General features: G+C 54.6%; 3 protein-coding genes across 7 annotated transcripts; 2 read left to right on the forward strand and 1 right to left on the reverse strand.

Annotated features, from left to right (window-relative positions):
* The first annotated feature begins 3,043 nt into the window (after positions 1-3,043).
* PLTP (phospholipid transfer protein) lies at positions 3,044-14,233 on the forward strand. Of its 4 annotated transcripts, none has more exons than XM_027558400.1 (16): positions 3,044-3,133; positions 4,364-4,474; positions 4,581-4,680; positions 5,212-5,340; positions 5,634-5,789; positions 6,782-6,845; positions 6,951-7,014; positions 8,060-8,151; positions 9,332-9,508; positions 9,582-9,641; positions 11,453-11,617; positions 11,713-11,780; positions 13,084-13,126; positions 13,232-13,295; positions 13,388-13,464; positions 13,917-14,233. In XM_027558400.1, the coding sequence occupies exons 2-16, from the start codon at positions 4,375-4,377 to the stop codon at positions 14,046-14,048; spliced, it is 1,491 nt and encodes a 496-aa protein (XP_027414201.1). In that variant the 5' UTR covers positions 3,044-3,133; positions 4,364-4,374; the 3' UTR covers positions 14,049-14,233. The 4 variants fall into 4 exon arrangements, with proteins under 4 accessions (XP_027414201.1, XP_027414200.1, XP_027414202.1 ...); XM_027558399.1 differs by lacking the exon at positions 3,044-3,133 and adding an exon at positions 3,392-3,737; XM_027558401.1 differs by lacking the exon at positions 3,044-3,133 and adding an exon at positions 3,805-4,013.
* On the reverse strand, positions 11,162-20,802 carry CTSA (cathepsin A). Of its 2 annotated transcripts, none has more exons than XM_027558404.1 (15): positions 20,698-20,802; positions 20,282-20,472; positions 19,820-19,931; positions 19,493-19,543; positions 19,314-19,400; positions 18,932-19,087; positions 18,423-18,514; positions 17,937-18,021; positions 17,040-17,131; positions 16,878-16,956; positions 16,645-16,784; positions 15,921-15,996; positions 15,136-15,225; positions 14,858-14,962; positions 11,162-11,224 (listed from the first exon to the last, which is right to left on the reverse strand). In XM_027558404.1, exons 2-15 carry the CDS (start codon positions 20,470-20,472, stop codon positions 11,177-11,179), a joined length of 1,404 nt encoding a protein of 467 aa, XP_027414205.1. In that variant the 5' UTR covers positions 20,698-20,802; the 3' UTR covers positions 11,162-11,176. The 2 variants fall into 2 exon arrangements, with proteins under 2 accessions (XP_027414205.1, XP_027414204.1); XM_027558403.1 differs by lacking the exon at positions 11,162-11,224 and adding an exon at positions 14,167-14,612.
* A 53-nt stretch (positions 20,803-20,855) lies between these two features.
* On the forward strand, positions 20,856-23,306 carry NEURL2 (neuralized E3 ubiquitin protein ligase 2). Its single transcript, XM_027558405.1, has 2 exons — positions 20,856-21,889; positions 23,072-23,306. The coding sequence occupies exons 1-2, from the start codon at positions 21,148-21,150 to the stop codon at positions 23,185-23,187; spliced, it is 858 nt and encodes a 285-aa protein (XP_027414206.1). The 5' UTR covers positions 20,856-21,147; the 3' UTR covers positions 23,188-23,306.
* The last annotated feature ends 450 nt before the right edge of the window (positions 23,307-23,756 follow it).

The raw sequence follows: 23,756 nt of genomic DNA on the forward strand, positions 1-23,756 counted from the left end.
GCAACTAGAAAAGGGTAAAAAGGAAAAAAAAAAAAAAGGGCTATTGCAATTGAGAGTTAACTGCTAAGTAGTCAGGGAAGGCTTCTCTGAAGAAGGGTCATTTAGACGGAGACCAAAAGGACAAGGGGCCAGGCCCTGGGAAAATCAGAGGGAAAAGCCTTTGAGGCAGAGGGAACAGCAACGGCAAAGGACTTGAGCAAAGAAGAATTTCATTTGCACGTTCAAGGCACCAAAAAAATCAGTGTAGCTGGAGCAGAAGGAAAAGGGTGAGGGAGGTGGGAAAGGAGACAGGGAAAGGCCCTTTCAGGTGTCTAGACATCTGGGCACAGGGGCAGTTCAAGAATGGTGGAAAGTCACTGACTGAAGGCTAATGACACTAGTAATTGTTGATGGCTAATGATGGTAATAATTATAGCTAGTTTTTGAGCCCTTACTAAATGCCAGGTGCTTATTAAGTCCTTTTTATACATTAACTCATTTAATCCTCACAAGCAACCCTAAGAAGGAGGTGCTTTGTCCTTATTTTATAGATGAGGAAACAAAGGCCCAGAGCGATTAAACCACTGGCCCAGGGTCACACTGCTATATTTAAAGTTCACTGAGTCTGGGACTTCCCTGGTGGTCCAGCGGTTAATAATCCACCTGCCAAGGCAGGGGACATGGATTTGATCCCTGATCTGGGAAGATTCCACACGCCGCAGAGCCACAATTACTGAACCCACACTCTGCAACTATTGAAACCCATGTACTCTAGAGCCCATACTCTACAACAAGAGAAGCCATCACGATGAGAAGCTCGTGCGCAGCAATGAAGACCCAGCACAGCCAAAAACAATACATAAATAAATAATTTTAAAAATGTAAAGTTCACTGGGGTTCTAGGGGGGAGACCCTGTAAGGGGCTTCCCAGGTGATAAAGAACCCACCTGCCAATGCAGGAGACATAAGAGACACGGGTTCAATCCCGGGGTCAGGAAGAGCCCCTGGAGGAGGGCATGGCAAACCCACTCCAGTGTTCTTGCTTAGAGAATCCCCATGGACAGAGGAGCCTAGCGGGCTATAATCCCTGGAGTCGGACACGACTGAAGTGACTTAGCAGGCATGCTCGACCCTGTAAAAGATAGCAATGATACAAAAGACATTTGCATGCCAGTTAGGAAAATGTGAGGAAAGAAAAACTAACATCCGTCAGGTTTTTCTCTCCAGCCAGACTCCCGGAAGAGCCAGGGTTACTAGAGTTTAAAGGCGTTCAGGCACTTCCTCCTCTGGATATCCTTACCACTTTCTCTGTTCCCCTTCTACAGCCCTCCCGCCTTGTCTGTTTGTAATCTGTGACCCTAATCACAATAGCTAGCATCTATTTGGCATTAATGGTGTGTCATGTATCATGCCCAGCACATGCACTATGCCTATTTAATTTATTCTTGCAATAATCTAATTGTCTTCATTTTAGAAACTGAGGCTGAGAGTTGCTAAAGTATGGGGTACAAGGTCATACACCTAAGAATTGATAGCCTAGGATTTAAAAAAAAAAAAAAAAACCTTTTGTTTTGTATTGGGGTATAGCTGATTAACAGACAATGTGATGATAGTTTGAGATGAACAGAGAAGGGACTCAGCCATACATATTCATGTATCCTTTCTCCTCAAACTCCCCTCCCATCCAGGCTGCCACATAACACTGAGCAGAGTTCCGCTTGCTATGCAGTAGATCCTTGTTGTTTAATCCATTTAAATATAACAGTGTGTACATGTCCATCCCCGGAGAAGGCAATGGCACCCCACTCCAGTACTCTTCCCTGGAAAATCCATGGACAGAGGAGCCTGGTAGGCTGCCAGTCCATGGGGTCGCTAGGAGTCGGACACGACTGAGCGACTTCACTTTCACTTTTCTCTTTCATGCACTGGAGAAGGAAATGGCAACCCATTCCAGTGTTCTTGCCTGGAGAATCCCAGGGACGGGGGAGCCTGATGGGCTGCCGTCTATGGGGTCGCACAGAGTCAGACACGACTGAAGCGACTTAGCATTAGCACATGTCCATCCCAAACTCCCTAATTCTCCTTTCCCCCAACCTTTCTTACCCGGGCAACCATAATCTCGTTTTTGAAGTCTGAGTCTGTTTCTGTTTTGGATGTAAGTTTATTTGTATCATTTCTTTTTATTTTTTAAAATATGTATTTATCTGGCTGCATTGGCTCTTAGTTTTGGCATGTGGGTTCTTTGGTCTTGGCATGCAAACTCTGTTGTGTTTTTTTTTCCCAAACTCTTAATTGTGGCATATGGGATCTAGTTCCCTGATCAGGGATCGAACCCAGGCCCCCTGCATTGGGAGCACAGAGTCGTATCCCTGGACCACTAGGGAAGTTCCTGTGTTATCAATTCTTTTTAGATTCCTCATCTAAGGGTTGTTATACGATATTTCTCCTTCTCTGTCTGACTCACGTCACTCAATGTGACATTCTCTAGGTCCATTCATGTTGCTGCAAGCCTAGAATTTTAACCCTGATCTGCTAGACACAGGGTCTGGACACAATTACTGGGCTGTAGGCACCCACCTCTCACCTCCCACCTTGCCATGAACAGTTTATGGGCTCCCAGAGCAGCCAAGGATTGTCTTTACCTCTAGTTTCCTGCTAAAGAGGGTTCATAATAATGCCAACCTCACAGGTTGTTAGAAGATTAAACAAGTTAATCTAGATCCAGGGTGACTGAACATTCTAGTTTCCCTGGGACTGTGTGGGGCAGGGGGGGTCCCAGGCAGGGAGACTTGGAGTTTCAAAATCTGGGAAAGTTCTGGAGAAATTAGGAGGAGTTGGTCATCATGTCTGGACTAGTGTTTTGTGCTTAAATACATGTTCAATGGATGTGAACCATCATTATTTCTCTTTCCCGCTTTCACACATTTGACAACAAAAAGGTTGCATGCCCTGAGCCTGTCCTGGGAGCTGGGGCCATCTGTAGGCAGTACACGTGCAGAGAACCTAGCTTCAGAGGCTCACCAGAAACCCACAGCCCTTGGGGAAATGCCAGCCTCCCTGAGGGTGATTCCAGCAGCTTGCGTGTGTCCTCCTGGGCTGGCAGTGTTTGCTTGAACCCCAGTTGGAGAGGTCTCTGGGCCCTGAAGATCCGCAGGTTAGTGACACAGAGACAGTTGCGGGTGGGGTGGCCGTGGGGGCTTCCCACAGTGAAGCCTGGCAAGGAGAGGTCTTGAGATGATGCTCGGTGGAAGGAAAGGGAAGTATGCGTCTTGGGCATTGCCTTTGAGGCTTGCCGCGGGGCCCAAGAGGTGGTTCCTATTATCACACACATTTTACTGGATGAGGACATTGAGGCTCAGGCACCCAAGGGAAGGGACTTGCCTAGGATCACACAGGAAGAGATGGGTGGGGGAAACTGAACCAAGGTCCCAGCAAAGCAGGGACTGCTGGCGTCGGGCGGGCTGACTTCTGCACTTCCCTCCCTCTTGCCCCGCTTGGGTCCCCCACTTGTCTTGACAAGGCCAGGCTTGTCACGGGGCTCCGTACAGCCCTCTCCACCCTCCCAGTTGCCAGCGACCCGCCCCATCCCCTCCCAATCTCCGAGGGAGGAGAGGAGAGTGGGAGAGAGGAGGGGGGCTCGGGGAGGCTCGGCTTTATAAAGGCGGCTGGACCAGCGCTGCCCGCCAGACCCCGCTGCCCGGATCCCTTGCGCTGCCCGCCGCCCCACGTGACCGCGCCGACCACCGGCTGCACCGCGAGTGAGTTGGGGGCGCGCCCCCATCTGCCCTCAGACCCTCGCCCAGCCCCCTGATTTACTGAACCCGGGCTGAGGAAGAGGGCCTCTGAAGGAGAGCGCTGAGATTGGGGTGGGGGGCATCAGGCAGAAGCCCAACGACAGGGATTTAGGACCTGGAGGAGCCGGGAGCCCCGGGAGCCGGAGGTCGGGTCGGCCGCTTGCTCCCTCGCCTCCTCCGACTCGCGGCCTAGGAGACCGCAAGCCACCCCCCAGGAATGCGCGTGCAGCCGTTCCCACGGTAACGTGCAAGCTGCCCCCGCCCTCCGCCGAGGAAAAGGGGAGGTTGCTGTGGGGGCTGGGGGGCTTGATCCCCGGGAGGTCCAGACTCGTCACGCGGCGGTTGCACGGGGGAACAGAGAAGGTGCTCTTGCTCTCCCCCGGTGCCCCAAATCCTCCGAGCGTAAGCGAGCACGTCGCCTAAGCCTCAGTTTCCGCATCTGTCAAATGGAGGCAATGTTACTGGTTGCAAGTTCCCCGAAGAGCGATCTCGAGCTTAACGAGCTGGGCCATCCCCCTCCTCTGGTTGGCCATCCGAGGAGTGGGTTTTAGCGGCCTGGATGACTCCTGCGATCCCCACCCCATCCCCAGGCCCGCTCGCCATGGCCCTCTTCGGGGCCCTGATCCTAGCGCTGCTGGCCGGCGCTCACGCCGAGCTCCCCGGCTGCAAGATCCGCATCACCTCCAAGGCGCTGGAGCTGGGTAAGGCGCGGGGGTGCGGTGGGGGGTGGGGGGAGTAAGGAGGGGAGGTGTGTGTGTGTTTGTGTGTGTGTGTGTGCAGGAACTAAGGACCTCACTACGGCTTCAGTGAAGCAGGAGGGGCTGCGCTTTCTGGAACAAGAGCTGGAGACCGTGACCATCCCGGACCTGCGGGGCAGTGAGGGCCACTTCTTCTACAACATCTCTGAGTAAGTGGGGGTCAAGGGGGCGGGGCCTGGGCAGGGGCGGAGGCTTAGGAAATACCTACGGAGTCTCGGGAGAAGGGAGGGCTGAGTGGATTGGGGGCGTGGCCCGATCGCCGAGGCTGGACTTAAGAAACCGGATGAGGCCGGAAAAGATAAAGGCCTGGCCCGCCTACCGAGGCGGGACCAAACCGATGGGCGTGGCCTAGAAGTAGGCGGGACCAAGAAAAGCGAAGCCGAACCTGTGGAATTGGGGCTGGTCCTAGAGGCGGAGTCAAGAAACTTGGCCAAGGATGAGAGTGGGGTGTAGGGTACCCGGGTGGAGCTAATACGAGAGGTCCGAAGGACAGGAGATAAAGACCCATGGTCTTTAGCCACCCAGGTCCAGGTTGGGCACGTGACGGGCAATGGGAGAATTCGTTCCACTCACCCCAGCTTCCCCAGACCTGGAACGGAAGAGGAGCAAATGAATTTACTACGGTTGGGTGGGATGCCCTTTTCTTGGTCATGAATCTGACCCTGAGGCCTCCCACACAGGGTGAAGGTCACAGAACTGCAGCTGACATTCTCTGAGCTCCATTTCCAGCCAGACCAGGAGCTGGTGCTACAAATCAACAATGCCTCCTGGGGGCTGCGCTTCCGGAGACAGCTCCTCTACTGGTTCTTGTGAGGACCTGGCGCAAGACTCTCCACTCCACACCTGGGAGTGGAGAGTGGATTGGGAAGCCTGGGGAACTGTGGACCTGTGGGCAATCCCTTAGCTTTTCTGAGCCTCAGTTTCTCCATCTGTACAAAAGGGGCAATCATACCCATTTCACAGTCAGGTGAACTGTGCAGAAGCACATAAGCCTTATTAAGAGGGCTCCCACCATGACCAATATGGCTTGGGGAGGAGGACAGTAAAGACTTGGTTAAGCTCCAAGCTGGAGTGACCATTAACACTCCCACCCCTGCCACAGCTATGATGGGGGCTATATCAACGCCTCTGCCGAGGGTGTATCCATCCACACTGCTCTGCAACTCTCCCGGGATACCATTGGCCGGATCAAAGTGTCCAACGTCTCCTGCCAGGCCTCTGTATCCAGAATGCATGCAGCCTTTGGGGGAACCTTAAAGTAAGCTCTGTCCCCAATCCTACTGTCCCCCCTTTCAGCCGCACAGCCCATTTGCCTAGGGCAATGCACAATGCACGGCTTGGGAATCAGATCAACTGGGTCCAGGTCGCAGCCCCACCACTTCCTGGCTATGAACTTGAGCAAGTTGCTGAAGCTCTCTAAGATGGGGATGGTAATAGGACCTACTCTATGAGATGTGAGGACTGTTCATCTTAATTTATGTAAAAATATTTATAACAGTACCTCACATATAATGTGGGCTCACCACTTAGGTAAGAACCACTGTGAGGACCTAGTGTATACAGTGGGCATGTACTGGGTTTTCAATAATCGGTAGCTCTTACCATTAATAACAAAAATAATAACATAGTTCCAGGGTTGGGGCTGAGAAGGGGAATTTGTGCTGGTTCTGAAAGAAGGTGGAGGAGAGAAAATGGTGGATTTATTATCTGGTGTTGATACACAGTTTTTTTATTCATTCAACAAATGAAGTGTAGGCCAGGCCCTGAGGATTCAGAAAGGACACTAGAGCCTGGCTGGAGGGATGAAACATTTGTCATTGCGGCCTTGAGAGAGGGACCAAGAAAGTACTCTGGGAGGAGGAGGAGGAGTTCAGAGAATAATCTAGGAGGACTGCCTGGAAGAGGAAGCATCTGTGCCCAGATGGGAAAATACAGGGTGGGAGCACTGAGGATGTAAGGGAAGACAGGAGTAAGGATATGGAGCTGAGGATGCTCAGAGGTTTGAGGAACTCTGGGTCCATTCATTTGATTGGTGGGGGACGAGGTGAGAGAAGAGGTCTTGAGAACCAGTCTGGAGAAGGAATTTGAGCCCACATCTTTAATGGAAACTCCACTAAAGACATGGTAAATTAAGCTGAAGTAGAGGTATTCTGCCCACCCACCCCCATCTCTAATCACTGTGATTTCTCCTAGAACTGGGTTGGGGTGAGGGCAGGGTCTGGACTCACCTGGCCTCTCCTCTCCTCACAGGAAGGTGTATGAATTCCTCTCCACGTTCATCACCTCAGGGATGCGCTTCCTCCTCAACCAGCAGGTGTGGGCAATGGCAGGTGGGGGGGGGCATGTTGGAGGACAATGGCGGGGTGGGGGTCGTATGCCCTCTCTTGCCAAGACCTTGACTCAGGCTGCCACCTCCCAGATCTGCCCCGTGCTCTACCACGCAGGGACTGTGCTTCTCAACTCGCTGCTGGACACCGTGCCTGGTGAGTTGTGTAGACGGGGTGGGGAGCTCTGGGCCCCACCCTGGCGCGGAGGTGGGGAGGAGGCTGGGTGGGCAGCTGTCAGGTAGCACTTGATGGAACAGCCCTGGGTTCAAAGGTGGCCTCCTGCCACTGACTCCCTGTGGTCAGTACTCACTCTCTCCCTCCTTGTTGGCTGACAGCGCTTCCTCAGGGCTCGCTGTGAGGGTTGACTGAAGGCATGGTTGTCGTGATCCTTAATACGTGTCTGCTGTGGGGGCCTCATTTGTATTCAACTCCTGGCACTTAACAGGAGCTCAGTAAACATGATTTCCCTTTCCCTAAGCGATGAGATCATCATGTCACATGCATGGGGCACAGGATGGGAAGGAGAGGGCAGGGGAAACCAAGCCACTGAGAGAAGGGAATCCCTTGCCATCTTAGAGTATTTCTTAAATTTCTTTTTATTTATTTATTTGGCTGTGCCAGGTCTTAATTGTGACACGCAGGATCTTTAGTTGCAGCATGCAAACTCTTAATTGCGGCATGTGGGATCTAATTCCCTGACCAGGGATCAAACCCGGGCTCCTGCATTGGGAGCATGGAGTCTTAGCCACTGGACCACCAGGGAAGTCTCTCCCTCGCAATATTATTTAGTGACTTGATGAAACCTATGTAGTAGTAGTAGCAGCAAACAACAACAATAATAATAATCGGGGTGGGGGGGGCGGTCCCTGGTGGCTCAGTGGTTAGAACCCAGTGCTTTCACTGCCATGGCCCCAGGTTCAATTCCTCGTTGGGGAACTAAAATGCAGCAAGCTGAGCACTGCGACCAAAAACAAACCGAGAGAACAACAAAAGCCACAATAATAATAGCTAACACTGTTGACCACTGCACACCGGGCACTAAATACTTTCCACTTGTAGTAAAACTGATTTGAGCTTCATAAGCACCCTATGAGGGAAGTGTTCTAATCCCCCTTCTGTGAGTAAGCAGCTGAGGCCCAGAGAGCCTAAGCAGCCAGCCCAGCACCACACGGCTTTGCATGACTCCAGCCCCTCCCAACAGTGCGCAGTGCTGTGGATGAGCTCGTTGGCATCGACTACTCCCTCCTGAAGGATCCCGTGGCCTCCACCAGCAACCTGGACATGGAATTCCGGGTGAGCTGCCCAGCTGGTGTGTGCAACCGGACCCCCTCCTTCTTTCCTAAAGCACACTCTTATGTGGCCACTCCACTGGTGGGGATGCTGTGGCCTCAGGCTCAACTCCTGGGTCTGACACTTGAGCCTTGTTAATCTTGTCTGGTCCCACCTTTCCAACTTCATCCTTTGCAGCTGTGTGCGTGTATGTGGTAAGTCGCTTCAGTTGTGTCCAACTCTTTGCGACCCTGTGGACTGTAGCCCTCAAGGCTTCTCTGTCCGTGGAGTTCTCCAGGCAAGAATACTGGAGTGGGTTGCCATGCCCTCCTCCAGGGGATCTTCCTGACCCAGGGATCGAACCCACGTCTCTTACATCTTTTGCATTGCAGGCGAGTTCTTTACCACGAGTGCCACCTGGGAAACTCCTACTCTTTGCCAAAGATGCCCTTCGCTTCCTATCTCAGGGCCTTTGTTCATGTACTGTCTTCCCCCATTTCTCCCAGAAGGAACTGAACATTTAGCTTTAATGCACGCAATCTCATTCCCTCCTCTCACAACCCTGTAAATCAGGTCCTGATGTTTTATTCATTTTAGGGATGTGCAGACTTGCTCAGGGAGGCCATGTCCCTTGTCCAAGGCCCCTCAGCTAGTCTGTAGCCATGGCCATTGCTTTTCCTAATGGAGTGTTGCAGAGTTTCAGAGCAGAGTCCAGTTAGAATGCCAGAAGATCAGCTCCCGGCTCTGCCACTTACTAGCTGTGTGATATTAAGCCAGTGGCTTAACGTTTCTGTACCTGTTTCCTCAAATGTAAATAGAAATAATACAGTAAGAAAAGATAATCTCATGGGATGTTACGTGGATTAAAGGAGTTGGTCTAGGTAAACGGCACAGAAGTACTCCGTACACGGAGGCAATAGTTGCCATCATTATTACTGTCTAGTTTTCAAGGCCCACTCAAGGGCCACCTCCCCCTTGAGCCCTTTCTTGTGTCCCTCCTTCAGTCGGATGGGACTGCGGCCTCGGAGCACTCCAGCTGCCCTCCTTTCCATGCTTTTTAAGGAAAGTACCTGTTGAGTCCCCCAAGGTCAACAACGAGGTCCAATCCTCCACCATGTTGTCTGGGGACAGTGAATTATATGCCTCGAGACACCTGGGTGCCGGACCAGTCTGCCTGGCCCTGACCCCAATCCTCCAAAACCAGGGGGCCTTCTATCCCCTGACTGAGGCCAACTGGAGTCTGTCCAACCGGGCGGTGGAGCCCCAGCTGCAGGAGGAAGAGCGGATGGTGTACGTGGCCTTCTCTGAGTTCTTCTTTGACTCTGCCATGGAGAGCTACTTCCGGGCAGGAGCCCTGAAGCTCTCGCTGGTGGGGGACAAGGTAAGCCGGGATCTGTTTGTGAGGTGGGGGCCTGTGATGGGCCTTCTGCCTTACCCCCGATTCCCCTGTGCAGGTGCCTCATGACCTGGATATGGTGTTGAGGGCCTCCTACTTTGGGAGCATCGTCCTGATGGTGAGTGTGGGTGGGAGGTGGGAGCCTGGTCAGGTGGGTGGGCACACCAAGTGTACACCCACGAGGTGACTGGCGAGGCGAGCAGGGCCCCCAGCGGCAGCCACAGAGTAGACAGAAGGCCTGGCCTCCTGCCAGTGGCCACAGCCCCTGACTTGGCCAGAGTCAATGAAGGTTCCCAGGTCTGCAAGGAAGACTTTGCTACTCTTGCTTCGTCTCTTTCACGAAAACCAGGATGAAGAAGCTGGGCTGAGAACCCAAGGCAAGCCAGTGTAGGGACTTTAATAGCAAATGAAATATCAATCTGGGCCTCCCTGCTGGCTCAGATGGTAAAGAATCTGCCTGCAATGTGGGAGATCCGGGTATTATCCTTTTTGCTTCTTTTCCCTTGTTTAATGGAGTTAAAATTTTTAAAGAAATACTTCAGTTTGGTTCAGTTCCTCAGTCGTGTCCAACTCTTTGCGACCCCATGGACTGCAGCACACCAGGCCTCCCTGTCCATCATCAACTCCCAGAGTTTACCCAAACCGATGTCCATTACTTTCAGATCAGATCAGATCAGTCGCTCAGTCGTGTCCGACTTTGCGACCCCATGAATCGCAGCACACCAGGCCTCCCTGTTCATCACCAACTCCTGGAGTTCACTCAGACTCACGTCCATCGAGTCAGTGATGCCACCCAGCCATCTCATCCTCTGTCGTCCCCTTCTCCTCTTGCCTCCAATCCCTCCCAGCATTAGAGTCTTTGGACTTGTCCTTGGTTCTAGCTTATAAAATGATGGAGCTGGGATTTGAACCTGGGTATGAATCTCGGTGATTCAAGGTTACCCTACTTCTCTATACTATGTAGCCTCCCAGAGTTGTCATGAGGGTTGAATGCGTTAATACTTATAATTACAACACCAGCTGCTACGAACACTATCCTTGTCGTCATCAGTGGCATCATCGTCGTGGCCGAGCATGGACTCTGTTGCCATGATTGCCTGGGTCTCAGTCCCAGTTCTTCAACTGAGCAACACAACTTGGACGGTTACTTAACCTCCCTCTGCTTCAATTTTCCCATCTCAAAAGTGGGTGTAAGTTAATACCTGCTTCACAGTTACTGTGAGGTTTAAATGAGCGAACATGTGTGAAGTGTTTGGTGAAAAGCAAGCAGGTGGTCACTACACTGCCTGTAGAATAGCTCAGCAGGTTCAAGAAGAAAGGTATGGCAGGGGGCTGAGTTTTGTTATTTATTAATTTTTTTGTCAAGTCATGTGGCTTGTGGGATCTTAGTTCCCTGACCTGGATTGTACCCAGGCCCACGGCAGTGAAAGTACGGAGTCCTAACCACTGCTTGTGGCAGTGGTTTAGTCACTAAGTTGTGTCCGACTCTTTGTGATCCCATAGACTGCAGCCCGCCAGGCTCCTCTGTCCATGGGATTCTCCAGACAAGAATACTGGAGTGGGTGGCCGTTTCCTTCCCCAGGGGATCTTCCGGACCCTCCTACTTGGAGGCAGATCCTAACCACTGGACCACCAGGGAATTCCCTGGGGTGTTTAAGTGCAAAGAGACTGTTCTGGAGGAGTCTGGATTGGAGCTGGGTCTTGAATATTGAGAACATGGGAAAACAGAGAGAGAAGGAAGGAGGCATTCCTGGAATGAGACATTCCCTGTCTGAGCAAAGGTAGAGGCTGGACACAGTCCTGGAGGGTTCTGGAAGCCATCGCTGTCTTCCTATTTGTGTTTGTGTGCCCCCAGAGGGTAAAACTACCCACTCCTCCCCAGGGACTCCTCGGGGAGGACTTGACCGGCCCTCCCTGCTGTGTCCCCAGAGCCCGGCAGTGATCGACTCTCCGCTGAAGCTGGAGCTGCGGGTCATGGAGCCTCCGCGTTGCACCATCAAGCCCTCGGGCACCACTGTCTCTGTCACCGCCAGTGTCACCATCGCCCTGGTGCCACCCAACCAGCCCGAGGTCCAGCTGTCCAGCATGATCATGGTCCGGACACCAGAGCAGGGGATGCAGAGGGTCAAGGAGGGGGGCCACCACCCACTTTGGGGCAGTAACACCACCCTCCCTGCTTTCCCACCCAGGATGCCCGACTCAGCGCCAAGATGGCCCTCCGGGGGAAGGCGCTGCGCACCCAGCTGGACCTGCGCAGGTGGGCAGGTGTCTGAGGGTCTTGGATGAGCCCATAACCTCTCTGAGTGTCAGTGCCTTCAGGATAATCATACCTGCCCAGCGATACTGGGGAGCTAAAATTCAGTCATAGCTATCAGCCACCTGAAAGCCAGGGTCTTGTTAATGCATCAAGCGTTTCATTACAGTGTAATTTCTCTGCATCCTCAACTGCCCAGAAGCAGGCAGAGCAGGTATGATGAGAAATGATCCAGCTGGCCCAGGAAGGTTAAATGACACACCCACTGTCACACAGCAAAGTGCGTAAGAACACAGGTTTTGGCACAACTTAGTTTTGCGATCTTGAAACAAGTTCTTTTATCTTTCTGAGCTTCATTTTCTTCATGTATTAAATATAGAAAATAGTAGCATCTGCTGTCTAAGGCTGTACTGTTCAGTGTAGCAGGTGCCAGCCCACTGGTGGCTGTATTCATTTAATTATAATGAAACAATTCCTCACTTGCTCATTTCTATAACCACGGCAGCTAGTGGCTACTGTGTGGCTGGTGTAGAACACTGTCCAAGAGCCTAGATTCTAGAGGCAGGTTCTGGAATTTGCCAGCTGTGTGACCTTATGCAAATCACTGTCTCTCTGGGCCTCCTATGCTGCCTCTATAAATGCAAATTTTAATAGTGCCTATTCCTTAGGGTTGTTATGAGGATTAAATCATGTGGCATTTAAAAATATTTCAGTATTTAGCTTTTTAACATGCCTGGTATCTGGCAGGAAGCAAGCATGGACAGTTTTGCTAAATAAAGGTAAATAACACACGGAAGTGAAAGTGAAGCCGCTCAGTTGTGTCCGACTCCTTGCGACCCCGTGGACTGTAGCCCACCAGGCTCCTCAGTCCATGGGATTCTCCAGGCATGAATACTGGAGTGGGTTTTGCCATTGCCTTCTCCAGGGGATCTTCCCGACCCAGGGATTGAACCCGGGTCTCCTGCATTGTAGGCAGACTCTTTACCGTCTGAGCTACCAGGGAAGCCCCAACACACGGAAAGCCATCAGCAAAAGTCTGGCTATAGGAGGTGCTCTACAAATAAAAAGCAGCAGATTTGAGATTCAAAACAAAACAACAAAAAACAAAAGGTAGTAGACTTGGAGAAAGGAGACTGAAGAGGGAGAAACAACTCACCCAAGGATGCACATCTGGAAAGTGCTAGAACCCCCTGGCAAGGTGTGTGGGTGGAACATCCAAGACGGAAGCTCAAGGGCTTGGGGTAGGTAGGCCTGGGTGGCCTGGGGAAGGGCCCCTGCCCATGGGACCCTTCTTTCTCTCCCATAGGTTCCGAATCTACTCAAACCAATCTGCACTGGAGTCACTGGCAGTGAGTTGGGAAGAGGGGGTACAGGCACAAGGTTGGGGTCTGGGGAGGGCAGTGAAGGCCAGCCCATCCCCTCACTGCCCTGACTTCTTGTCTCCCCGCTCCCAGCTGATACCATTGCAGACCCCTCTGAAGACCCTGCTGCAGATTGCAGTGATGCCCATGCTCAATGGTAGGGTTGGGGTCGGGGTGTGAGGAGCGTTGGGGAGAGGTCAGGGGAAGAGCTGGGTGGATTCAGACTGAGCTGACTATTCCTGCCCACAGAGCGGACCTGGCGTGGGGTGCAGATCCCACTCCCCGAGGGAATCGACTTTGTGCGTGAAGTGGTGACAAACCACGCGGTGAGTAGGGGGCACCGTGGGGAAGGAGGGCAGAGCCTTCCCCTCCCTCTACAGCTCTCCTCTGCCCTCCATGACCTGATCGCCGTTTCTCCCTTATCAACATCTTTTTTTAACTAATTTTTTTTTTCAACGGCCTCTTCTCATCTCAACCTTACATCAGATTCCTCCAGCCCTTCGCACAGGCTGCATCCTCACCTTGGAACACTCTTCCCTGATTCCATCCCCAATGCCTACTAATCTATCAGGTCTTAACTAAAAGCTTGCCTCCTCCAGGAAGCCCTCCTGGACCTCCTGCAGCCTCTATTTCAGCACCCATCACAGGGAGTTATAAGTACCACTCTGGTGCTCTGCCTCTCCCACTAGATTGAGGCCAGTGATTCTTGTCTGTGTCTCTAGACACTATTCTTAGTAATGGAATAAAGAGACCCCTTTCTCTGCTCCCTCCTGCACAGGGCTTCCTCACCATCGGGGCTGACCTCCACTTTGCCAAAGGGCTGAGAGAGGTGATTGAGAAGAACCGGCCCGCTGACACCAGGGATCCCCGAACATCCAGCGCCCCGCCACCCTCCACGGCAGCTGTCTGAGCCCTCAGCCCCTACCCTGGCAGCTGCATTCAGGACTCCACCACCTCTCATCCCCTCCCTCACCCCATCACAGCCTCTAGTGTCCTCTATAACCCCCAGTGCCACAGAGAAGACGGGGTTTTAAGCTGTACCCAATTTAATTCCATAATCACAGTCAATCCATCAATTACAGTCCGTCCACTCTCCCTGTGGGGTGTTCTGAGCTTTGTTTTGATTGTGGGATGCTATCAGTGCAATGAGGGCAATTCTTTCAGCAGGGAGGGGGTTAAGCCCCACCCCGGTGAGTTATAAAGTGCAAACTCCCCCCAAGTGAGGCGCTGGGGCCAGGTCTGGGATGCACAGGGCAGTGGAGCGGGGTGGGAGCCGTTCTGGAAGCAGGGATCTGCCCTACAGGGGTATTCTGCATAAAGGGGGCCCTCTCTTCTGGCAGAAGAGTCTGGGAAGGACTAGATCAGGCAGTGGGGGCTGGTCCTGTGGTTCTCAGTATGGCTGCCTATTCAGGAAGCGGGAGAACATGGTGAGGGCAGCCTGGGGCTTGTCGGTGGGGACCATGTGTCCGGCGCCCTGAAGGGCAAAGCTTTGTGAGATTTCCCTCCCTGGACGACCCCTGCCCCTGGGTGCTTCCTTCATCCTACGAGAACCCTCTAGCCCATGACCTTCCTCCTCTGGTCCCTCCCTTTATCCCATCCCTGGCCAGAACTTGCCCTTCCAGGGGCCACGTGGTAACCCAGCATAAAAGGTCGGAAGAAAAGGACAGGCAGGTCCTGCTGCATCCTCTCCCTCCTCCCCAGTCCTCATCAAGGTCCTACCTTGATGGTAAGGAATGCGATGTGGGAGAACTCCTTCACGAAGCCAGCGATCTGCTCCCCGCTCTCCCCGTAGTCCACCAACCAGGGCCGGCGCTGGACTTCCATCTGCCCCGCCACGAAAGACTTAGCAGCCTGCAGCTGCCCCCTCGCCTCTGCTCGCAACCACCGGCCAGGCCTCAGGGGCCGAGAACGCCTCCAGGTTTGCTCTCTCTGTCTGCCCCAGCCAGTCTGCCCTCCCCCGCACCTACTTGACCCTGGGGCTGGGACCCCTGCCTCACCTTCTGGTTGAGGGAATCCACAAACCACTCGTCTCCCATGAAATTGCAGGCCATGTCCACATCGCCGTTGTACAGCAGAATCCGGTATTTCTGAAGCAGCACAAGGGGGAAAATGAGGGTTTGGAATAAGCCCAGACCCCAGCCCTCCCCCGGTTCAAGCCCTACCCACCAGGAAATTCAAGGAATCCAGCTAAATTGCATAAACCAGGAAACCCTTGTTTTCTGACCACTTCCTTCAAGGCGAGAGCCCTACTGAATGCTTTACCTATGCAGCATTTTACTATGATACCATTAGTAACCCCATTTTACAGATGGAAAAATCAAGCCTCAGATATGTGAGAAACTTGCCCAGGGTAACCTGGCTAGTGACCCCAGAGCCCATACGCTACCCACTGTGCTCTGCAGAACTTGGTCCTGCCCTGGCTCAGCCAGTATCTCCTAGGTAACCTACCGTATCTTCTAGGTGACCTTGGACAAGGTCCTCTCCCACCCTGGACCTCTGTTTGCCCCTTGTAACATGATCTGACTAGCTCTTCTCACCTTAAAGGCTCCTGGACTGATGGAGACCCCTCAGACTCTTGCCACAGAGCAGCATCAGGTGGGGACAGAGCCAGGTTCAAATCCTGACCCTGCTGACCACAGGCTCTTGGCAAGGGACTTCACTTTTTTGGGGAGTTTCAGCTTCCCCTGCCCCAACTGGCGCCCTAAAGCAGCCCCCACCTTGCCACGCTGCTCCAGGGTCCTGAGGCTGCTGATGGACCCAGCTGTGGCTGCTGCCCACTCACCTGTGCAGAGAGCAGCTTCAGGTACTGGGAACACATGCTTTGGTAGAGACGGCGGTACTGGATATTCACCAGGAAGCTGCAGGACCACGTGGGCAGTAAGAAAAAGAGACCACAGATCAGACCTCATCCCCTACCTGCTCCTATTCCCAAGCTCCAGCCCAAGAGAGACAGACAGCTGGGATCCAGCCCCTCCTTGGGCATGTAACCTCTCTGGGACTCACCTAGATGAGGGGAGGTGGGGCTGGAATCCAGCAGACCCCAAATCACCCCCATTTAGAAATGTGCAGGGATCCTTTTTTACTGTGGCTGGGATGCCACTGGCATTAAGGTGTAAGGACTCGTGCTGACCAATCAGAATGGACCTGACTGGCCCCTGCTGTGGTCACCTTCTTACGTGTAGGTGTCACAGGAGACAGCTGCAGGCAGCTGGGCTGGTACTAAAGTCAGGGAGGGGCAGGGGATGGGAGTGTCTACTAAATACCAGTGTAAGCAACTGACATTTTAACCACCAGTGTGGCCATTTAAGAGTTAAGTGGCTGAATATCCGTCCATCTGGGGGTCAGGGACCTTGAAATCCTATTGGAACAATTCACGATCACAACCCAGATGTGCATGGTGTCCTCAATGAGAAACCCTAGGCACAGGATGCCTGGGGACCTTTCTGAGGCCCACAAGCCCCAACAGTCCGCCACCCCTCGGGCCACGAGCACCCATAGAAACCCACTTGCACAGGTCCCAGCGGGGCAGCTGCTCGGGAATGTGGAGCGCCTTCCGCACGTGAGGGTCGTTGAGGTAGTTGGAGGCGGCCGTGGTGTTGGTGCAGGGGGGGTCCAGGTGCACCTTCTCCCCAGAACGCAGCAGCGTCTGGGAGGGGGGCACAGAGGGTCAGGATCTTGGCTTCCCTGCTCCGCTGTCCCTCCCCGTCCCTGCTGGGAGGAAGCCTGGGCCCTTGCACACCTGATGCCACACCCGCTTGAGTGGCAAGCGGGTGAAGATGTTGCCCAGATCCTGGACCACGACAGTGTCCTTCTCATGCCTGCAAGTGCAATGGGGGGAAATGGGTGCCTGGGCCCCCAGATAGGGCTGGGGTTGGCAAACAGGATGCCTGGCAGGGCCTACCTTACGTGGCTGGGCACCCCCCCAGCACATGGAGCATAGAGGTTGTAGATGTTGAGGCCGGAGCTGGCCACGATGTGGGACACTTCCTGAAGCTGCAATGACACCCCCCAAGCTGCCATGCTTTACAGAATCCTGGCCTCCCACCACCTCCCCAACAGCGCCCCAAGACTTTTTTTTTCTTTCTTTGGGCCTGTTATGTGACACGTGGGATCTTAGTTCCCCGAGAGACCAGGGATCAAACCCGCACGCCCTGTCTTGGGAGTAAGGAGTCTTAACCATTGGACCACCAGGGAAGTCCCACATCCCAAGATTTATTGCTCTTCTACTTGGCCTGGTCATTATCCTTCCCCCCCTCCCCCAGGGAAACTGAGCCTCAGTGGAAGGAATCTGCTAGTCCTGGGTCCAAATCCTTGTGCCTCTCCTTCCTAGCACTGTGACTTCCACATGCTTGGCCTCAGTTTCCTTATCTGGAAAATGTGGATAATACGATCTCCCTCGAAAGGGACTTCTGGAGGAGGAACAATCTGCATGGCCATCACTGAGCACAGCCATGGCACATCAGACGCTGGATGAGGGAAACGCCCTTTCCCCTCACAGGGAGACCACAGGCAGTGGTGTGGGACCGCACCCACACTCCAAAGCATCTGCCTTCAGGCGGGAGAAACAGGCTAATCCCTTAGTCAGGAAGATCTCCTGGAGAAGGAAACGGCACCCCCCCCCCCCCATTCTTGCCTGGAGAATCCCATGGACAGAGGAGGCTGGTGGGCTACAGTCCATGGGGTCACAGAGTCGGACACAACCGACTAACCAACACCAAGCAGGCTATAAAATGAAGGGGGTGGGGGATGGCAGGATGGGGGCTGTCGGGGGTGGCGCAGGGCGGGGGCAGAACCGCACATTGGCCACGCATTCTGGCTCTTTGTTGTCGTGGAAGTTACATTTGTTTTGAGAGCAACAGTGCGTCTGCAGGGAAGACCAGAGCCTGTAAGAGATGAATGATAATTGCTTAGGCCCATGGTGGGCCAGAGAAGGCAAGTATCCCGCCTTCTCAACTTCCCCGTCAGGGCTTGGACCCAAAGGACCTGTTTCCTGGGGACAAAGATATTTATCAGAGAGCGTGGTATGTAGCTCCCAAACCTGGCTGCCCTGGGGCCATCCTGCCAGCCGTCCTTCATTTCTTTATGTTCTGATCTTTACATGAAAGATCCTTTCATCTTTCCACACCAAAATCCTTCTAGCAACCCCATCTCACCCACCTCCCCCGCCCCCCAACTTCTGCTCATAAACCAGGGCAGGACCCGAGATAGCATGCGCCTGGAGGACAGACCTGAGACCCCCATGACCCGCCACACCCAGGGATTGCCCAGTGGTCCTCTCCCATACCTGTTCCCCAGAAGGCCATGGTAGTAGGCGAAATAGACCAGGGAGTTGTCATTCTGCTCATAGGAAGAGAGTCCATTGCCCACCGCCAGCCCCTGTGAAACACCCAGGGCCTTCAGCTCATCTGGATGTGGGCCAGAAGAGCCTCCTTTGACCTCCACCCAAACCTTCAGCAGTCTGGAAGCTGAAACCCAGGGTGGTTTGAGGGAGTGGTTGGGCGGGGGAGGCCACTCAGTGTAAAGAATGGAGCTGGCAGCTTGATGAGTGAGCTTCCGGTCAGGGGAGGCACGTAGCCCAGAGGGGCCAGCGAGTGCAAGGGGTGTCATGAAGGAAGAGTTGGACGGAGGAGCTGACCTTCTGCTCGTAGAGCAGGGGAGGCAGGACCTGGGATATCACATGCCTGGAGGAGACCTGCCGCAGGGGAATGCCCAAGAAGTGGGTGGAGAGCGGACCTATTTGACCTTGCTAATCACAAGTCTAGGCCTCCCTCCTCTCCTGCAGCCTCCCTGCACCTGAAGATTCATGCTGGGGTCCTGCATGACCAGCACTGCCAGAGTTGGGATGTAGATGCCGGCATAGCTCTCGCCCGTCAGGAAAAGCTCATTGCCCTTGTATTCTGGGAACAGGCAGAAGAAATCTTTAAGGGCTTCAAAATTGCTCTGGGCGACCTGGAGATGGCAGGATAGAGGGAATCAGAAAGTGGTGGTGCTTGAGCTACAATCTCAGAGATAATGACACCCACCCACCCTGTTTGTGCAAGAGCCTGTGACTTGTCCGAGACCACACCCCAGAGCTGGTGACAGAGCCACAAATGGACTCCAAGACCATGCTCTTTTTCTCCTTGCATCATGCCAACCAGGGAGACTGAGACACGTGGGTGGACACTGGACTCACCTCCGTGTCATTGGTGGCATAAGACTTGTCATCGGAGTAAGAGAAGCCCACTCCAGCTGGGGACTCGAGGTATAACACGTTGGCAATCTAGAGGGGAAGTGGAAATGGGTTGAGGGGGCTGTTCCCTTCCCCATCCAACTGCTGAGACACCCACCCAGGACCCAAAGGGGCGGCGATACCAGGTTCCAGGAGTAGGGGTTGTACTCCAGTGTGACACCATCTGGCTGGATCTGTGGAGGAAAGAGATGGCTAAATTCCCAGAGTCAGCTGGGTGGTGGGTGGAGTGGGGGAAGGTCATCCTGCTGGGTATTGCACAACCAGGCAAAACCCCCTGAGGTATGAAACTGTCAAGTCAGGGGTATGGATGAAGAAACCGAGGCTCAGGAAAGGGACACATTTTTTGGAAGACCACAAAGTCCTTTTCTCCCTCTTCCCGGGCCTTTTCCTTTGGGAACTGTCCCCTCCCTGCCCCTGACCAGGGGGTGACCCCGCTGCTCTCCACTCACCAGGAAGGGGCCGTGCTCTGTCAGGAGGCCGTCAAGGGAGCTACAGCCTGGCCCTCCATTGAGCCACAGAACCACAGGACTGCTCTTCGGATCCTTCTGGGACTCCACAAACCTGGGGGCCAGTCAGGCTAGGGTGGGTGCTGGTGCGGGGGACTGGGTGCAGCTCAGTCTTCCAGCCTTCCCTACTCCTGGATTTCCTCAGGGATTTTTTTTTTTCTTCTTCTTCTTCTTAATCTCAGTTTGACGGCAGAGCATGCGAGTTCTTAGTCCCCCAACCAGGGATGGAAACCCAGTCCCCTGCAGCTGGAAGCACTGGAGCCTTAACCAGAGAACCCCCAGGTAAGTCCGATCCCTCAGGGGTCTTAAAGACACCCCCCCCCACACACACACCATCATCTCCCCTCACGGTGGGCATTGCAGTGCCCCCCTCCCAACCCCGTCCGGGAAGAAAAGGCTGCAGACCAGTAGTGGAGGCGCTTGGAGCCGGAGCCTTTGAGGTAGCCGGAGTACTGGCGGAAAGAAGGCTGCTTGGCCAGCCCGGGCAGGAAGCAGATCTCGTCCTGGTCGGGGGCCCCTTCGCCCCCGGGCGCGCAGGCGAGCAGCAGCAGCTGCAGCAGGAGGAGAACCGGCGGCCACAGCGCGGCTCGGAACATCTGCGGCAGGAAGCGGGTGCCGGCTGTTGCCTCGCCCGCTCGGTGCTCGGCCGCCCCTGGCGGGGAGCTGGCGGCGCACCCTCCAGGGAAGCCCCTGCCTTGCCCCAGCTCCCACCCGCCGTGCCTCCTCCGTCGCGCCCCGCCCGGGTGACTCCCGGATCGCCTCCAGCCTCCGGGATCGCTTCCAGCCTCCGGGATCCCTTCCAGCCCCGGGATCCCTCTCACCTCCGCTCCCTCGCGTCCTTGCTCTCCTGGAGATGCCGGCCCAGCGACGGGAAGTCATGTGTACTCCGAGTCACGTGTGCCCCGGCGTCACGTGACGGGCCGCCTCCTGCCCCTTTCTGGCCTCTATGGACCCAGGGGTACAGGACGGGGGCGGCGGAGGTTCCACCTCGGCGAAGGTCAGCGGGTTCGGCAGGTCGCATCCCGGGCGCCGGCGGTCAGATGACCCAAGCGTGGAAGGCCGGGACCCTCGAGCCTCCCGGGACTCGCTTCGAGGCGGGATGGCCGAGCTAGCGGCGCTAGGACCCCTGGGCAGAGCCTCGGGGAAGGGAGTCGGTGGGCGGAGGACAATACCTTACATGGTACACTACCCCACCGCCCCCGGCGGTCACCATCTGAGTCCGCTGCCCAAAATAGCCCCCGGCGCCCGCCGGTCTGCCCCATGGCCGGGAGATGGCTGCTGTCTCCGACCCCGTGGGGCTGGGTGCTCCGTGGGGACCGGCGCGCCCCGAGCCCCCTCCCACCCGCTTCCACCCAGTGCACGGTGCCAACATCCGCGTGGACCTCTCCGGGACGCGGGCCACACGCGTGGAGAGCTTCGCCCACGGTGTGTGCTTCAGTCGCGAGCCGCTGGCCCCCGGCCAGGTGTTCCTGGTGGAGATCGAGGAGAAAGAGCTGGGCTGGTGCGGGCACCTGCGCCTCGGCCTGACCGCGCTGGACCCCGCCAGTCTGGCCGCCGTGCCCGAGTTTTCGCTACCCGACCTGGTCAGCCTCGGGCACACCTGGGTCTTCGCCATCACGCGCCATCATAACCGCGTGCCCCGGGAGGGCCGGCCGGAGGCAGAGGCCCTGGCCCCGAGTCGCCCCCCAGCCCTCCTGGTGGAACCGTATCTCTGCATCGAGCAGTTTCGTATTCCCCGCGATCGCCTGGTCGGCCGCAGCCGGCCGGGTTTGTACAGCCATCTCTTGGATCAGCTCTATGAGCTGAATGTGCTGCCTCCGACCGCGCGCCGCAGCCGCCTGGGCGTTCTCTTCTGCCCGCGCCCGGACGGCACAGCTGACATGCATATCGTCATCAACGGCGAGGACATGGGCCCCAGCGCCCGGGGGCTGCCAGCCGCCCAGCCCCTCTACGCGGTGGTGGACGTCTTCGCCTCCACCAAGAGCGTGCGCTTGATCCAGCTGGAGTATGGCTGTAGGTATCCCATCCTCTGGGCAGCGACCCCTCCTGGGCCCCAGTGGGGACAGGAACCTGCTAGGACTTCTGAACCAGCTGGCAAGACCTTGGTCTGTCCAGCGTTGCTTTAGAAGTTGGGGAACCTGGGACTTCCCTGGTGGTCCAGTGGCTAGGACTCCATGGGCCCAATGCAGGGGACTGGGATTCCATCCCTGGTCAGGGAACTGGATCCCACGTGCCACAGCTAGGAGTTTGCGTGCTGCAACTAAGACCTGGCACAGCCAAATAAATACATAAATATTAAAAAAAAAAAAAAAGGTGGAGGGGGGATTCTGACTTCAGATTCTGCCTCTGCCTGTGGCCTTGGACAAGTCAGTTCCCCTGGCTTTGGGCCTCAATTTACCCACCTTGGCTGTGATTGATTAGGATGTCCTCTAAATCCTCTTTCTAGCTTTGCCAATTATTTTCTGTATTAACCTAGGGCATGAATTCTAAACCAATTTTAGATTTTGGTCCTCTGAGAATTATGTCTATTAGACAAATACTCATCAATTTGAGTATACAGAGTTTAAAGGCATCACCTCTCAACTCCTGAGAGCTTCTGAATCCTGAGGTCTGGTTCATGATAGCACCATTAAGCCCCTTTATTTATACATCTGAGCGTGTGTGTGCGTGTGCACTCAGTCGCCTCCGACTCTTTGCGGCCCTATGGACCGCAGCCCACCAGGCTTCTCTGTCCATGGGATTTTCCAGGCAAGAATACTGGAGTGGGTTGCCATGCCTTCCTCCAGGGGATCCTCCTGACCCAGGGATGGAACCTACAGCTTCTGCAGTTCCTGTGTTGGCAAGTGGATTCTTTACCACTGAACCGCCTGGGAATCCATACATCCGAATTCACATTTTATGGTTTCAGTAGACGAGAACCCTCTCTGTGCCAGGTCTGTGCTGGAGGCTGGGGTTGCGCAGGTTTATCAGACACTACCCCTGCCCCCAGAAGCTGATAAGGGAGGGGAAGGGAGCAGGGTGATGTTATCAAGGAGACAGAGCTGCAGTGTTGGGGAAGTGCTGCGCAATCATGTAAACAGCCCCGAGCCAGAGAGTGAAGGGACCAAGACCTTGATCTGGGTTCCGGCCTTGGCTTCCCGCGCCGCGCCCCCCGCCACCCGGTTGCTTTTGCCTTAGACAGCCTTCTCTCCACAGTGCCGTCGCTGCAGACCCTGTGCCGCCTGGTGATCCAGAGGAGCGTGGTGCACCGGTTGGCCATTGATGGGCTCCACTTGCCCAAAGGACTTAAGGATTTCTGCAAGTATGAGTGAAGGCCTGCACCGCCCTGGAGCAGGGCCATGCATCCTGGCCCCAGAGGCATGCCTGCCCTGAAGCTGGCCATGCTGCTGCCAGCCAGGATGGAAATAAACACAGCCGATGTTGCCACTGATCCTTGGAGGGTCTCCTTGCCCCTGAAGTCTGTGAGGGGCATTTCTTTTAGAATCACTGGGGCTCAGCAGGGCAGGTGAGAGAAAGACCATTTTGACATCACCTAGACCAGTGACTCCTAGCCTGACTACTCGTGATCTAAGATAGATTGCCAGCGCTCCGGGCCCTGTCTCCAGAGATTCTCATTTGATTTGTCAAAGGACATTGTTTTTGCAAAAGTTCCCCTCGAGATACTAAGGAATAGCCAGGGTTAAGAAGCATTTCCCTCAAACATTTCAAACATTTCCCTATATTTTCAAATAATATTTTAAAAATACTGCTAACTGGGTCTGACCCTGGGATTCTGATTTAGTTAACCCCAGAATAAGGCTGAGCATCAGGATTTCTAAAAGCTTCCAAGAGAATCTAATGTGCAGCCTGGGGTGAGAACCAATGCCCTAGACCAACTACA

Source organism: Bos indicus x Bos taurus, chromosome 13 (genome assembly GCF_003369695.1).
Source record: "Bos indicus x Bos taurus breed Angus x Brahman F1 hybrid chromosome 13, Bos_hybrid_MaternalHap_v2.0, whole genome shotgun sequence".
NCBI lineage: Eukaryota > Metazoa > Chordata > Mammalia > Artiodactyla > Bovidae > Bos > Bos indicus x Bos taurus.

What these genes read in the sequence shown, in the direction of transcription:
- PLTP (XM_027558398.1), top strand. Translation starts at nt 4,333, where the DNA reads ATGACTCCTGCGATCCCCACCCCATCCCCAGGCCCGCTCGCCATGGCC. An exon ending in AGTGATGCCCATGCTCAATG is followed by an intron (nt 13,296 to 13,387) that starts GTAGGGTTGGGG and finishes TCCTGCCCACAG; the next exon opens with AGCGGACCTGGCGTGGGGTG. An exon ending in AAGTGGTGACAAACCACGCG is followed by an intron (nt 13,465 to 13,916) that starts GTGAGTAGGGGG and finishes CCTCCTGCACAG; the next exon opens with GGCTTCCTCACCATCGGGGC.
- CTSA (XM_027558403.1), bottom strand. Translation starts at nt 20,472, where the DNA reads ATGTTCCGAGCCGCGCTGTGGCCGCCGGTTCTCCTCCTGCTGCAGCTG. An exon ending in CATGGCCTTCTGGGGAACAG is followed by an intron (nt 18,022 to 18,422) that starts GTATGGGAGAGG and finishes CATCTCTTACAG; the next exon opens with GCTCTGGTCTTCCCTGCAGA. An exon ending in TGGATTCCCTCAACCAGAAG is followed by an intron (nt 14,963 to 15,135) that starts GTGAGGCAGGGG and finishes GTGGCGGGGCAG; the next exon opens with ATGGAAGTCCAGCGCCGGCC.
- NEURL2 (XM_027558405.1), top strand. Translation starts at nt 21,148, where the DNA reads ATGGCTGCTGTCTCCGACCCCGTGGGGCTGGGTGCTCCGTGGGGACCG. An exon ending in GATCCAGCTGGAGTATGGCT is followed by an intron (nt 21,890 to 23,071) that starts GTAGGTATCCCA and finishes TTCTCTCCACAG; the next exon opens with TGCCGTCGCTGCAGACCCTG.